We start from the raw sequence: 15,400 nt of genomic DNA, 5'->3' as shown, positions 1-15,400 counted from the left end.
CCCTCCATCCCCTCCCCACAATAGGACCCAGTGTGTGATGCACCCCTTCCTGTGTCCAAGTGTTCTCATTGTTCAATTCCCACCTATGAGTGAGAACATGCAGTATTTGGTTTTCTGTTCTTGCAATAGTTTGCTGAGAATGATGGTTTCCAGCTGCATCCATGTCCCTACAAAGGACACGAACTCATCCTTTTTTATGGCTGCATAGTATTCCATGGTGTATATGTGCCACATTTTCTTAATCCAGTCTGCATTTTCTGACTTTTTAATAGTAGCCATTGTGGCTGGTGTGGCATGGTGTCTCATTGTGGGTTTTATTTGCAGGAAATTACTTTAAATGGGTTACTTTACACTTTACATAAAGTACCTTTTGCTGTTTGGTATCTGAAATGTCCTTCCGGTTTCCGACTGTACTACATGTAGCCCCAGTACTCAGTATAAGTACAAGCTCGTGCTGCCTTGATATGATTCAATTTTTTTCCTTTAAGATGTGACTTCTTAGCATGACAAAAATTGATTAGAAAAATAAAAAAAGGAAAAAAGTGAATTCTGTGGAAATGAACATTGGAAGTGACTTTTTTGCATGTGTGTTTTGATGATATGAATATTGGGGTGATTTTATGGGGAAATAGAGGGAAAACAAACGTAAAAGAAGAACAAGTGGAATCCAAGGGAGAGAGCTGGAGGCAGGGGATGAGACTGTTTCTCAAACTATGAGCGGGCCTTTTATGTATATGCCTCACGTTTCCCCCTTTCTTCTGAGCAACATGGTTTTTCTACCCACTACCTGTATGAAGTCAGTGTGACCAGTGGGTTCTTCTCTTGCATCTGGGCCTCAGAGAGCTCAGTCTCTCACAGACTTTATGCTTGATCTCATTGGTTGTGCTGCAACATTAGACCTAGAACCTTATCCCCATTTTACCCAGTTGCCCAATGCCACTTCGATAGTTAGTAGGAGAACCTTGAGTAGAACCCGACTTATTAGACATGTGGTCTCATTTCTTTTCACTTCAGTTCTTCTTTAGGTGGACTTTCCTCTAACAAATTTTAAAGTCCTTTCAGAATGAACTAATTAGAACACGCTCTTTTTGTATGGTTGTTAATCTTTTAACAATTTTTATTGAATGTGTAGAGAAAGAAGGGGAGGTTCACTCTCCTATTCGTCCTGGGATAAATGAAGAAGGCATAAGGACAGTCGGCATGGAACTCCACTGCAAATGGATTTTATGCAGCTGAAGAAAGTTTGGGCTTATTAGTATTTGCTCCAACGAACCTCCAAGTTTTCTCCATCATGGACAACGTAACTACCAACTCCTGAAAAGGAGGAAGGCCGAGAACTGGGTCAAATGATTCGACCACTAAATCACCAAATAATGGATGTCATCTCTACCAACCCCTTGGCCCAATCCCCACAAAGGCTCACACCCCTCTCCGTTTGGGCATTTTTAGCATGGGTCTTTTTGGCATGTCTCTCCCTTACCTTGGCTCAGTGGTTTGCCTCCACTCAGAAGTTCCCAGTAGGTTCTGTCATTATTACTGGCCCATAGGCCCTGAACAGAGGTGATGTAGGGCCCCCATGAGCTCTCCTCCATTGTGAAACTGTGGATGACATCCAATAGGTTACTGGAACTTAGAATTGTCAAAGGAAACCCACAACAGGCATTTCTCAAACTTTAATGTACTTGAGAATCACTTGATGACATTACAAAAAATGCAGATTTCCTGGCCCTATCCAGAGATACTTTTATTTTTAGATATGAGCTGGGGGTCAGGCATCTGCATGCTTTATAAACACTCCAGCTGATTCTAATGCAGACACTCCATGCTAAATTAGAGAAATGATGCTCTTGGTTTCTGTTCCCCCCAACCTGCCATGGTAGATACTTCTCAGATAACAGCTTCAACCTTCCACCCCAAGATAGTAACTGCTGATTCAGTAGAAGAACATGTTATCCTCATGTGCTAGAGGCACCATAAGTGAGTGGGTTTTCCCTTAGAAAAGAGGAACAGGAAAGGATAATTTGATATTTCATATTGTGTTTGTTAAAAAGTGACATGGTCAATATCTGTTTTATATTCTGTAGTCATTTTTCTACCTCCCTTAAAGCCCACGAGGGTAGCCTTTATAATATATATTATATTATTATTCTGATTTTGTTTATAGCATCCTACGCTATGTTGTTAAATATGATAAATAACTGTCAACTAGCGTTAAGGAGCCAAATAAATCATACTTTTCAGAGGCAAAGCCATTACTTGACCTCCTTGACCAGTAACTTTAGTTTAGGGATCTATGAATTTTCTGAAAGCGAGGGCAGGGGGAAGCTTCAGGACACCTGTGAAACCCCCAGTTTAAATGCTAAATTTGGCAGTGGCTCATGCCTGTAATACCAGCACTTTGGGAGGCTGAGGTGGGCAGATCTCTTGAGCCCAGGAATTCAAGACCAGCCTGGGCAACATAGTAAAATGCCGTCTGTGAAATAAATAAGTAAACAAATGCCAATTTTTGTGTGTATGTTCATTTTTTTCTGGGATGAACATTCATTACTTTCACCTGATTTTCAAAGGGGTCAGTGATTCAAAAAGAGTAAGAACCACGGTTCTAGATCTCAAATGTTTGACTTTAGAAGTTGCATTTACTGAAAGAATTTTACTGAAATAAGAGAGAGCCGTGAGATTCATTAATCTATGAAGTAAACATGAATTTACTACCTATGATGTGAAAGAAGATGAAATATCTCACCTCCTATTTTAAAATCCTGCTGTGGGATGCAGATGGACAGCAAAGCAAAGCTACTGACCCAGAAGCATCTTAAATATACTTTGTATTTAGGTGCAAATGTATTCTTACTGCATCTTTAGAAATGACAGCAAACACCTTAACCTGAGGTTAGGTACAGACCTACCCAAATATGGTATCATTCATTTCCTGAGCTTTCTCCATCACATCGAGGAAGACAGAACCATTTGGCACAGTGACATTGGCGAAATATGTTTCATTGATTCTCACAGAGTAATTGACAGAGATAGATGATTGTGAGCCAGGAGTTGTCACAGTTATAGGCTCCTGAGTGGAGATGCTGAAGTTACCTGGCAGAGACAGAAAAGCCCAGAGCAATATTCGGAAAACTAAAAATGATATTAGAGTTTGCAGACCTCCTCAACCCCATCCAAGGACTCCTTGCCTTTAGGCAGACATGGATTTACTATAAGGAGCAACTATCGTCAGTCAAGGGGCAAATTTCTCATATAACTAAAGCAGAAACTAAGACCAAAACTCACCAGCTTGTGAGTGTTGGTACTTGGCTCAACTCCCAGCTGTGTAAGCAATTCAGTGGCTCTAACTTCTATTTCTCACAGAGGATCCTGATTTTTTTCTTTTTTTGCCTTGGTACAGCATACAATCATGCTTGCCTTTTCTCCTTTTTATTGCTTAACATTTATTGAAAACACATGAAGTGCCAGGCACTGTACTAATCATTTTATATGGATTGTCTCATTCAATCTTTACAAAAACCTATGTTAGATACTGTCCTTGTTTCCAACTTTTACATTAGAAAACTGAAGCTTAGAGGTTAAACATTTTGTCCAAGTTTCCTAAACCTGTACGTGGCTGAACCAGGAATGGACAGAGATGTAAGGAAATGTCTCCTTTCCTTCTACCTGGTTGCAAAGTCACTTGTTTGAATAAGTAACATATGCTATAATTTTCGAATACTGGCATATCCCTTCCACACAGATGTCTCATTTCCCTGAGGCATCACTCACTGTGCAAAGTCAGAGCACGGTACCAATCCTCTGTACTTTATTTAGGATGAGAATGGTGCTTAGATCCTTCTATATCCAACAGTCAGAAAATATGCCTTTGAAGATAAACATTATTGAATCAAGTCTGCCTTGTTATGTTTGAACTAAGAAGGACATCTAGCACTCAGTTAAGAACAAATCCTCAGGTGGCTGTAATCCCTGATAACATGATGAAAACTGAATTCTCTCTGGCAGCTGTTCTGTTTTGGAGGTTTATCTGGTCACTTTTGGTTTCAAAGGACACCTGAATCTCACATGCTTTGGGTGCTATGGTGAAAAGCAAAACAGTCCGCTCTTTAATGCTTTTACCTGCAGCAGAGACACAAGAAGAGTCTTTGTTAACATCCAAGAAGGTCTTTCCCATCAGGGCAGGTAAGACCTGGGCTGCAACATTTGGAGTACTGAATGCTCCTTGAGAAATTTCCGTGAGCACTGTATTCAGAGTTTGTTGACAATTCCAGTCATTTTCATGATAATAGTCTGATGATACAAAGAGGGCCTAATGAGGCAGGGGGGCAGGGGTGGGCAGGGGGGGACGAGAGATAAAGAGAGACAGAGAATATGAGACCCTTCAAGTAAGGGGAAGCCTATATATAACTAATTCAGTATTAATTGAACATTGACTACCTAGGAACACCTCAGATAACTCAGGTATCTTTCTTGTTATCCAGAAGCTTACAAACCTGTTTGGGCAGGGAGGTTGGAACTGCTTAATAACCCAAGCTATAATAGTTCCAATGAAAGCAGACTTTGCCACATTCATTTCTATATCCCAATGCTGGGAAATACCTGTCACATAGGAGACACTCAATAAATATTAACAAACTATTGTAAAAGGAGATGCCAGAGGAATGCCCTAAGGGATGCATCTAGTAGGATGCGTCTTTCTAAAGAGGAGAGGAGCTCAGGAACATTTAATGAAGCTAAAAAAAAGCTTCCTGGAGAAGGTGGTATTTGAGTTAGGCCTTGGAGAATAGGATAGAATTTTGGCTTCTGAGATGAGGTGAGGAGCTCTGCACTCAAGAGAACAATATGAACAAAGGTGTTAGGTAGGAATAGCCGGGACATGACCTAGCAGTGATGAGAGTATCTGCATTTTAGCAAAGTTCCTCAGGGGATTCCTCCTGGTTTAGGAGAACTGGTGTATGGGGAACATTGGAAGCAACTGTGGAAGAACAGGCTGGAGAAGGAAGTTGGGCTAGACTAGTAGACGCTTGAATTTTATGGTGAGATGTCTGACCTCATTTGATTGACAACAATGAGGAGGTATCTGACATTATTTGATTAACAATGGGGAGTCTAATAGTTCATTAAACAGAAACTCTCCTGGCAGCAGAATGTAAGCTCGATTGAAGGGGCAGAATTGTGAAGGGGCAGAATTGTGAGGTAGTAAAAGTTAGGAGGACATTGGGGTGAGCAAGACAGGAATTAAAGTGGATCGGACTTGAACATGCTGCTCTGTAGTTTCCCAGGGATGGACTGTTCCTGTTTTCATCTTTTCTTGGAGGTTCTTAAGCTAACCAAGTGGTCCACAAGAATTTGTGGGATATTAAGAAAAAACAAAACCAGTCATAGTACATTTCCTCTTAAGACACATCAATAAATGTTATTAACATACATAGCAACAAATTAGATGTTATTAATATTTAAAAATACCCAGCAATATCTTGTAGGCAAGTAGCTCTTGATCCTACCATGAATTTGTATCACCTGTAGGGCTTTTAAACCAGAACAAGGCCCAGGCTCCACCTCTGAATTTCTGTACTACCCGGCTGGTGTGGGCATGGGTATTAGTGTTGCCTAAGAGCTCCTTCAGCTGATTCGAATGTGCAGCCAAAATGGGAAAGCAGTTTATATTCAGTTCAAACTTAGTAAGGCAATCAACAACGTAAATAGTAACAACAATACAGATAACCTTATGATTGGACCCGTGCTTACACCTCCAGCCTCCTGTTACGTTTCTTTCGGACTCTGTGCTGGTCATGCTGAACACCTTGACCTTAAAATGCCTAATATTCTTTTGTGCTTTTGGGTCTTTTTCCTCACTGTCTTTGTCTCTCCCTTGAAAGTCCTCTAGCCCGGAGTCAGCCTGGAAAATATCTATTCATACTGATGATGCAGTAAAGTTTTTTTTTTTTTTTTTTCTGTAAACCTTCCTTGATCACTTCTTATATCTTCCCCTTAGAGTCTGTAAATCAATGGCTCAATGAATGCAGGAATAAAGTCTCAGATCTTAAGGAGCATATGCATGACAGTGTAGGTGCTGAGTGTGAGTTTTGAGAACAACGGCCCGGGTCCCATCCCAATCTGTACCACTTTCTGGTTTTGTGAGATTAGGTAGTTTACTGACACAGTTACTGTGACTCATGCTCCTAGTTTAGGAAATGGAGGTAATGCAGTAGTTCCCACTTATCAGCGGGGTTACTTTCCAAGACCTGCAGTGGATTCCTGAAACCATGGATAGCACTGAGCCTTAAATATACTACGTTTTTTTCCTATACATCCACACTAATAATAAATTTCAATTTATAAATTAGGCATCGTAAGAGATTTACAACAACAATAATCAAATAGAACAATTATAATAATATACTACAGCACCATTGCTCTTGTGCTTTGGGGCCATTATTAAGTAAATAAGGGTTACTTGAACACACGCACTTCAATGTTGGGACAGTTGACTGATAACTGGCTACTAAGTGATTAACGTGCATAGACAAAGGGATGAGTCACTTTCTGGGTAGAACAGAGCAGGAAGGTGCAAGATTTTATCACACTACTCAGAATTATGCACAATTTAAAACTTGTGCATTGTTTATTTCTGAAATTTTCCATTTAATATTTTCAGGCCTCGGTTGACCCTGGGTAACTGAAACTGTGGAAAGTGAAACTGTGGGTAAGGGGGGGGACTACTGTGTGTGTGAAAGTGTACAACCATGTGTGATAGAACAGCAAAGTAGACTGTAGTAGACTCTAGAGTTTCTTAGACAGATTGCAGTTAGGAAAAGCTTCCTAGAAGCATTGGTTATGGGGAAGTAAAGCTGAAGATGAGAAGAGTACATGTCAGGCAGGGGACGGGAATCATATGAGCAAAAGCAAAGTTAGTATAGGAACCGCAGAATGGATAATAAGGTCTTAGGAGGCCAATAAGAAAGGAAAAATATACTGGCTGGGCGCGGTGGCTCACACCTGTAATCCCAGCACTTTGGGAGGCCAAGACGGGTGGATCACCTGAGGTCAGGAGTTTGAGACCAGCCTGGCCAACATGGTGAAACCCTGTCTCTACTAAAAATAGAAAAAAATTAGCTGGGCGTGGTGGAGGGTGCCTGTTATCCCAGCTATTCAGGAGGCTGAGGCAGGAGAATCGCTTGAATTTGGGAGCAGAGTGCAGTGAGCCGAAGATTGCACCATTGCACTCCAAGCCTGGGCAAACAAGGGCAAAACTCCATCTCAAAAAAAAAAAAAAAAAAAAAAAAAAAAAGATACTTGCTTTCTTCACAGAGAAGACTCCCTTCTCTGCCTCCTGTTTCACCCTCTGACTTACCTGCATGGCTTCTCCTGTGCTAAATGTGTTTCCAATGAGACCATTTTCTTTTTTCTCAGACAGAATCTTCTCTACCAGTGACTTTATATAAATACTGATGTTCTTTAAATTGCTTTCATCTGTTTTGACCTGCCCATTTATTAGACTCCTCTTCACACAGGTCAGAGCCAGGACAGCCATTGCACCAGTATCTGTCAGGAAACAAAACATTGTCAATAGGGGACCAACCATCTCAGTTTGTCCTGGACTGAGAGGTTTCCTGGGATGTGAGAGTTTCAGTGCTAAAAGAAAAACAGATCTAGAAAAACTGGTGTGGTTGGTCATGCTAATTGGTGAATAAAGATTTCAAGATACAGCAATCGTCTCTCCAGCACTAACCAGTCAAATATTTAAAGATTTCTTCCCAAAGTTCAGTCACCATGTACCATGTAGTTCATGCCTCATACTGTAGTGCGATGGGCCTCCCACCAGGTTACTTAAGGGAGATGCACCTCGCTAGTGGCCACGATGACCAGTTTATTTTTCCCAGTGATAATGTACTCTGCCACCTTTAGCTCATATACTAGCACTGTATATTTTGGTACTTATGACACTATGTCCTGTGTTGTTCAGCTATTTCTGGTGTAATTCATCATTTGACTTAAAGCCAAGCTCCTGGAGGATTAGAGAATGGTGTCTTGTGTGTGTGTGTGTGTGTGTGTGTGTGTGTGTGTGTGTGTCTGCCATCATATGTAAAGTAGTACTTGACATAGGGTCAATGCTCAGCTGAACATATTTAAAAAGAAAATTCAAGATGCATACCGAAAGAGAAACAGGGAAGTGCCCAGAAAAGATATGTCTGCTGCCTGAACTTTGAAGTCCAGGCCGTGGAGCCCAGCTGAGGAACAGGCATGTCTAAGAATCCAAACATGCTGGAAAGTATCTAAGAACTTGCCAAGGAAAAGAGACCCATCACATACACATAGCAGGTAAACAGCCAGGAAATTAGCTTAAAAACAGTTTAGGGATGGGATGTAGCACAGATCTCTAAAGCTCTCTTGCTGCTGTCCGGAGTGGTTTTTTTTTTTGGGATGGAGTCTCGTTTTTGCCACCCAGGCTGGAGTGCGGTGGTCCGATCTCACTGCTAACTCTGCCTCCTGGGCTCAAGTGATTCTCCTGCCTCAGCCTCCTGAGTAGCTGGGATTACAGGAGTGAGCCACCACACCCAGCTAATTTTGTAGTTTTAGTAGAGATGGTGTTTCACCATGTTGGTGAGGCTTGTCTTGAACTCCTGACCTCAGGTGATCCGCCTGCCTCGGCCTCCCAAACTGCTGGGATAAAAGGTGTGAGCCACCATGCCCTGCCTTTTTTTTTTTTTTTTTTAAATACAGTTCTGGGTTTTTCTCATTACACATATCTTGGTCATAAAACACCTATGGATTTGTAGCTGCATACACATGAACAGTATTTCACTTTTATATCTTGGTTGCTCCCATCTTTTCTGTCTTTCTCTGATCTTTTAGCCATGTTGGCTGAGGGATTGAGAAAACCTAGGACAATGCATCAAATAAACGACATCTTTGTAAGCCTCTCAAGGGTTTCATTATACTGATTAGAAAATAGTACTTAACAGAGTTGTTGCCCAGCAAACCTCTTTATAAAAGAGGATGAGGCCAGAGATTGGAAGAAGGAAAGATAAGGACTCGTTTTCTGGCTTGATACTTGGTCTCTCCTGTGTTCTTTAGCATGGGACCTTTCCTCTCTCATGGGAAAAGAAGTCTGAGAAATCTCACATTCTCCTTACTATCCAGAAATACTAAAATGGTGATTTGCTTTGAACTTAAAGTTGAACTTTGAATTTGGAGAAAGATGAACTTGTATATCTGGATCCATAGAGGCTAAGCACCTATACTAACTGTCTAAAGACTTCTTTTTGGATGTTAAGGCTGACACAGTGGGAAATTTCTGGTTCATTTCCCAAGGTGAATATATAATCTATTGATTGTAATATTGGACTTTGTCACTGGAGAGGTGGTATTGCTCAAGACTATTGAGGTATCCAAATTGTCCCAATAAACTAGAGAAAGAGACAGTGTTAAGATAAACAAATTCCATTGCATTTCCCTTTTCTAAAGCTTACCCTTTCTGAAATATTTCTTGTGAATATACTCATGCTTTATCCTCATTTTCCAGATGGAAAAATTAAGATCAAGAGTTAACATTTGTTGTTTATATAACTCAAAGAAGAGCTGGAGCAGGAACCGGGTATTTCTAGTACACCACACATCTAGAAAGAGGCTTAAATGCCATCCATCATCCATTCTTCTCAAAAAGAAAATTCCCTTTTGAGAGGACTGGAGCAAAGAGGGTAGAAAATAAAATTCAAGTACTTACTGGTAGAAGAACTCAAAGGGCAAGACCTACTGGTGACCATGTCCTCTGTACCAAGGGAACTGGGCTTAGTAAACTCACCTACCGAGAACTGGCTACCAAAATAATAGTTTTTATTTTCAGGAGTGAAGTAGTTGACGACTTTGGTGGTTGAGTAGTTCCCATTGAACAGACACAAGGCCAAAACGTCCAGGCTGAGCTGGTAGTAGTTAGTCAGGGGATTGCCATTGTGTGCTTCTAGAAAAGAGAAGAAATACCTCCCTTAATCATGGAAGTGGTAATGGAGTATGCATTTTCCATCTATTCCTACTTACTCTATTTCAATTTCTTTACATTTAAGGAAAGGTGGGTAATAGAAGGGGGAGGTCACTCATAGAATCAGAAAACCTGAGAAATGTAAAGGCTTTTAAGGGCCACTCAATTCCACTCAATTTCTTTCATTTTATTACTGAGGGGACATAGCCTTAAAGAGATTAAGATGCTATCTAGATATTCAGGTGGTTACAGAGCTAGGGCCAGAATACAGGTTTTCTACCTCCAAGCCTCTTGCGTTTTCCATAGTAAGGTGTTGAAAGTGTAAGTAGAAACCTAGGTTGGAGGCCATCTCAAAGGAAGATGGACTTAATGAAAACTAAAATAAATGTTGGGTAGGAATTGAAATAAAAACAGTGCACCTCACTAGTGGCCACCATGACCAGTTGATTTTTCCCAGTGAGAATGTACTCTGGCCGCCTTTAGCTCATATACTAGCATTGTGTATTTTGGTATTTATGACACTATGTCCTGTGTTGTTCAGCTATTTCTGGTGTAATTCATCATTTGACTTAAAGCCAAGCTCCTGGAGGATTAGCGAATGGTGTCTGTGTGTGTGTGTGTGTGTGTGTGTGTATCTGCCATCATATGTAAAGTAGTACTTGACATAGGGTCAATGCTCAGCTGAACATATTTAAAGAGAAAATTCAATATGCATACTGAAAGGGAAAAAGGGAAGTGTCCTGCAAAGACATCGTGAGATGAACAGAATGAAGAGGAGAAGGAAAGAGTGGAGGGAAACTTCATATAGTTCTGAATCAGCAGAGGAGAAGACAATGTTGTCTAGGGTCTCTAAATATTTGATTCTTACCCATATTTTCAATTTCTGCTTGGAATTTATTTTCTAGCTTGTCAATCAGGTGGTAATCATATATTAAGTTTTTGTCAGGGTTACGACATGCTCCCAAAGCCAGTATAATCAAGGCAAGCTCTCCTGAGCTTACCTGTGACACTGAAAAGAAAAGTATTCAAGCTTAACAAGGTACGTGCTTGTGATTTTTTGGGCCTCCTGATTTCCTTGAGACTTATATTGCCTATCACTTCTTTCTTCTGTTGCGCTCTATACGGTCTTGTGTTACTTAATGATAGGGATAAATTCTGAGAAACTGATTGTTAAGCGATTTTGTCATTGTGCAAGCATCATATAGAGTGTACCTACACAAACCTCGATGGTATAGTTGACTACACACCTAGGCTATAGGGTACAGCTTGTTGCTCTCAGGCTAAAAACCAGTACAGCGTGTTACTGTCCTGAATACTATAGGCAACTGTAGCCCAATAGTATTTGTGTATCTAAACATATCTAAGCACGGAAAAGGTACAATAAAAATAGAGTATTAAAATCTTGTGGGATCACCATCATTTATGTTCACCATTATGTGATACATTCCTGTATGAATATTTGATTCCTCTCTTCTTTATCCTCAAAGCAGAGCCTTTTAGAGCAGTGTTATATAAATGCAAACTAAATCTTGGTCTTTTCCATAAAATCACAGAATTGTTTTGGAATTATGCAATCCTTATGAAAGTGAAAAAAGAGGAAAAATAGATAAACAACAAGATCTTGTTTTTTTTTTTTTTTTTTTCTCTTTGTGGTACCAGCTTGCTAGGATAGTAATACTTGATTTTTTATGTTCTGCCTTATAGAGTATCGAAACTCTCAGGCTTCTCATAATTCTTATAATGATATTATGAGGTAGGTAAGAGTGGCTTCATTTCTCCTTACGCTAATTAGAAAACTGAGGCTCAGTATTAACATGACTGGTTCAAGGCCAACCCACATCTAGTCCAAATCTGGATTGTTCCATGGTTGCCTCTCCAACACCAGCTTTCTTAGTTATGATCTGTATCTCATGTGGTTGTGAACTAAACTAGCTTATATAACAGCATTAATGGATAAGAATCCATAGCTTTTGTTTGTGGCTTCATGGAGAAAAATGATGTTTAAGACCAAAAGAAGCAAGACCTAGCTCTAGGGTGAGTGGTGTGGGATTGTATTTTGGGCATGTTTATGTTTCTGTTACCTCAAGTTTGGTCCCATTAGAATGGATATAGCAGGGATATTTCGGATGCATAATTTTTAGGATTAGTTGCAGATAATCTTTAAATAGGTAGACTTTTTCTAAATCTTCCAGAGAATACAGAAACTTACGTCTTCTTTTCACAATGTATTCGATTTGTTGGATCAGCTTTTGCTTCAGGTTTTGGTTCTGGATTCCAACAAGTTGGAGGGACAACAGGACATTGACAGAGGAGCTGGTTCCCCTGGTATACTTTGACTGGTTCATTGTATTCAACAAAGGTTTTAGGCGGATGTAGTTTTCTTCACTTACCTCTGTGGCAGAGAAGGAAGGAAATAAGAAACACACACTCAGAATATAGTAAGACTTGGAGCAGGGGTTATATAAAAATATTTAGTAACAGGTATGGCACAGACCTAGACCAATCCAGTGGCTGCTGACTGTGTTGGTGGAATAAAACAAAGGTGGGTCTTGAACCTACCCCCATGCCAGACATTACTCCTTTAACAACCAGCATGAAAATGTTTTCATATTTTAACAACTGGTGCAGAGTTATCATTGTGTACTCGCAGACTCCTGCCTGGGAAATTTAGCATCATTCCCTAATTTTGTATATGAAACTTAGAGAGAGTCTCCTTAAAGAAACTTCCATAATTGGAGGCTGAGCTGAAACTAGACTACATGTCTTCTGACTCCCAGTAAGCAGGACTTTCTACTTCCTGGATTCAGTTCTTTCCTTCTCTATCTTCTAAATCAGTTGGGTTAATGCTGAGAAAATACAGGTAAAAATTGTACGTTATACTGATGATTGACCCCAAAACTTTATTGTCTGATTGCCCAGCTGGCTGGGCATTGAAGTCATTATTCAGCATTATGCAGCCTGTGAAAAATTTTCCAGTTTTAGCCTACAACATGCCCCAATTCCAGAGATGCAGGGAAGTCACATTATACTGTGGAAGTGGGAGAATCCAGAGCTCCCAAGGAAATAGAGGAGAATAAAAAGAGTTACTATTTAAAACACAGGACACTTTCTCAATATATTTTTCCATACTTCTTGAGGAGTAGCCCCAAATCCTACACACCTCCGGATTATCTAATAGATTAGTGGGAGAGTGAAAAAAAAAACTTTGAGTTTTAGATTCAGATTTTGGCCACATTCTGTGCTCCTTAACTTATGACTGTGGATAATAAGTTATGGAACTCGTGTTACCCTTAGTTTTCTCATTTAAAAATTGTGGCTATTAACACTTACTTTATAGATATTAGACAAGAAACCACCGAATAAACTGTAAAATGCTGCACATACTATTTTTTCCAGCATAACTGGAGCTTTTATCATTATACTTGAGAATCAAGGAAATGTAATTTCCCTTGCCCAGTTTTCTTTGCTTTAAAAGAAAGAGTCAAGAAGATCTGAATAGAGTGATTGTAGAAAGGCCATGGTTTGTTGCAGACACAATGGAACAATTGTGAGTCAATTCTCTGAGATTTTGTGGAAGCATCCAGCTCAGCAGATTTTCTCGCCCTGAAACAGACTTTTCAGTTCCTGGTCAACAACTCAAATGAGCTTCCTTGACTCTCAAAGATCAATTTAATTATTATTATTGTTTAAAATGAATAGAAAGCCAAAACCTACATAGCCATCCCCTATTCTTAGGATCCAACAGGGGAAATGTCAGGCCAAGAAGAAAAATTAGAGTCGGAAGAGTCTATGCTTTAGCCTGTATGTATACAAGCCTGTCTTCTGTGGTGTTCTCTTCTTACTGGTTAGAGAGCACAGATAGTACCACCTAGTCATCTTTAGACTGGCTTGAAGCTTAATTTCAGAGTAAAGTCTCAGAAAAGAGAAGTCATGCACCTGAGAACTGCACCAGACCTCAGGAGATAATTTGCTTCAAGCGTCTCCCCTCATTATCCTTTTTTTATGAATGAAGCTAAAGAAATTCAGAAACGTTGGGTCATTCAATGACTAAGGAATCAAACTGAACCTGAATTTAGTTTTCCTTTCTCTTACTTTAATGTTCTTTTACAGAACCACACAATCTCTGGGGCTAACACCCATGAAAGAGATGATGGAACTTTATCCCATGTGTCCTCGGAAAGAGTTGAAGGGAGGTGGACATGCAACTTGGAATATCTAAACTAACTCATGACAAGATAGCAGTCATCACTATTTGAAAGAGATTTTTTTTTTTTTCTGTGTAGTTACAAGGGGTTAACCCAAAATCATGCGTCGAATTTCAGGGAAAAAAAATTGCATATCAAAACCAAAAGATAACTTTCCATGATCTAGAAAAGTTTCTGGGAGCATAAATTTTTTGTCATTGGAAATTCACATGAATAGCGAGTTACTTGGTAGGATGCTGTGCTACAGAGGATCTGAGCATAGAAAGAGCAGTTAGGCAAATGAACACACAATCTATAATTCCTCTTACAACAACATGCATTGTGAGACTTTCCTCACCATCTCCTGCCACCCTTTTCATCATTCATGGAGTCCAACCACATATGAAACTGGAATGGGATCTTTTCTCAGGTAACTCTACATAGAGTCTCTTGCCAACAGTATTCAGTAGGCTATCACTCCAGAGTAATTTTAGCTCAAACTGTACTCACCACAGATCTCACATAGTTGACTTGGAATAAGAGAAAACAGTAAGAGCCCCATTAGGGGTAGCTGGTGTGACTGTTTCATCTCTCCAACAGTGTACCAGAATGTTGAGGAATTGACTGGCTATTTATTAAGTGATGGACAGAAGGTAATGAGAGCTCCTCCTTCAGGTTGCCTCAGCCTCTTTTCACTCAAGCAAATATTGAGCAATGTCAGGAGGTGTGGTCAAGTGTATTTGTCCATATGATGTAATAGATAAGGAAGAAGACTTGAAGGATGTGGTTAGGGAGAATGAGGAAATAACTTTCCTTCGTTTCCTGTCCTAAACCTTCAGGGTTCACATCTATTATTTGCCTTCCGCCCAGTGAACATATATTAGGTGAATGACTGTTTCCTGTAATGTTTCCTTTTTTTTTTCATTTCACTTTATGTTTTATGTTTCCTGATAAAGTAGATTTTATCATGCAAACACATACAACATATAAAAATGGAAGTAAAAGAAGGCATCTAAATGGGAAGCAAGCATATGAAAAGGTGTTTGAAAAGGTGCTTAACATCACTGGTCATCAGAGAAATGGAAATCAAAGCTACAATGAAATGCTCTCAGTACTGCTTTTGCTGCATCCTATATGTTTTCAGATACTGAGTTTACCTTTTCATTTGTCTCAAGATACTTTTTTACTTCCTCATTAATTTCCTCTTTGGCTCATTGATCGTTCAGGAGTATATTATTTA

The 15,400-nt window shown here is 39.8% G+C and overlaps 1 protein-coding gene across 1 annotated transcript; it reads right to left on the bottom strand.

Annotated features, from left to right (window-relative positions):
* Positions 1-1,085: 1,085 nt before the first annotated feature.
* Positions 1,086-14,854, bottom strand: TCN1 (transcobalamin 1). Its single transcript, XM_017890769.1, has 9 exons — positions 14,671-14,854; positions 12,186-12,368; positions 10,845-10,985; positions 9,803-9,958; positions 7,352-7,542; positions 4,117-4,306; positions 2,907-3,090; positions 1,481-1,599; positions 1,086-1,314 (listed from the first exon to the last, which is right to left on the bottom strand). The coding sequence occupies exons 1-9, from the start codon at positions 14,747-14,749 to the stop codon at positions 1,253-1,255; spliced, it is 1,305 nt and encodes a 434-aa protein (XP_017746258.1). The 5' UTR covers positions 14,750-14,854; the 3' UTR covers positions 1,086-1,252.
* Positions 14,855-15,400: the final 546 nt, after the last annotated feature.

Source organism: Rhinopithecus bieti, unplaced genomic scaffold (assembly GCF_001698545.2).
Source record: "Rhinopithecus bieti isolate Rb0 unplaced genomic scaffold, ASM169854v2 scaffold_19722, whole genome shotgun sequence".
In the NCBI taxonomy this organism is placed as follows: Eukaryota; Metazoa; Chordata; class Mammalia; order Primates; family Cercopithecidae; genus Rhinopithecus; species Rhinopithecus bieti.
The sequence above is the reverse complement of the archived record's forward strand: the minus strand, read 5'-3'. Positions and strand labels throughout refer to the sequence as shown.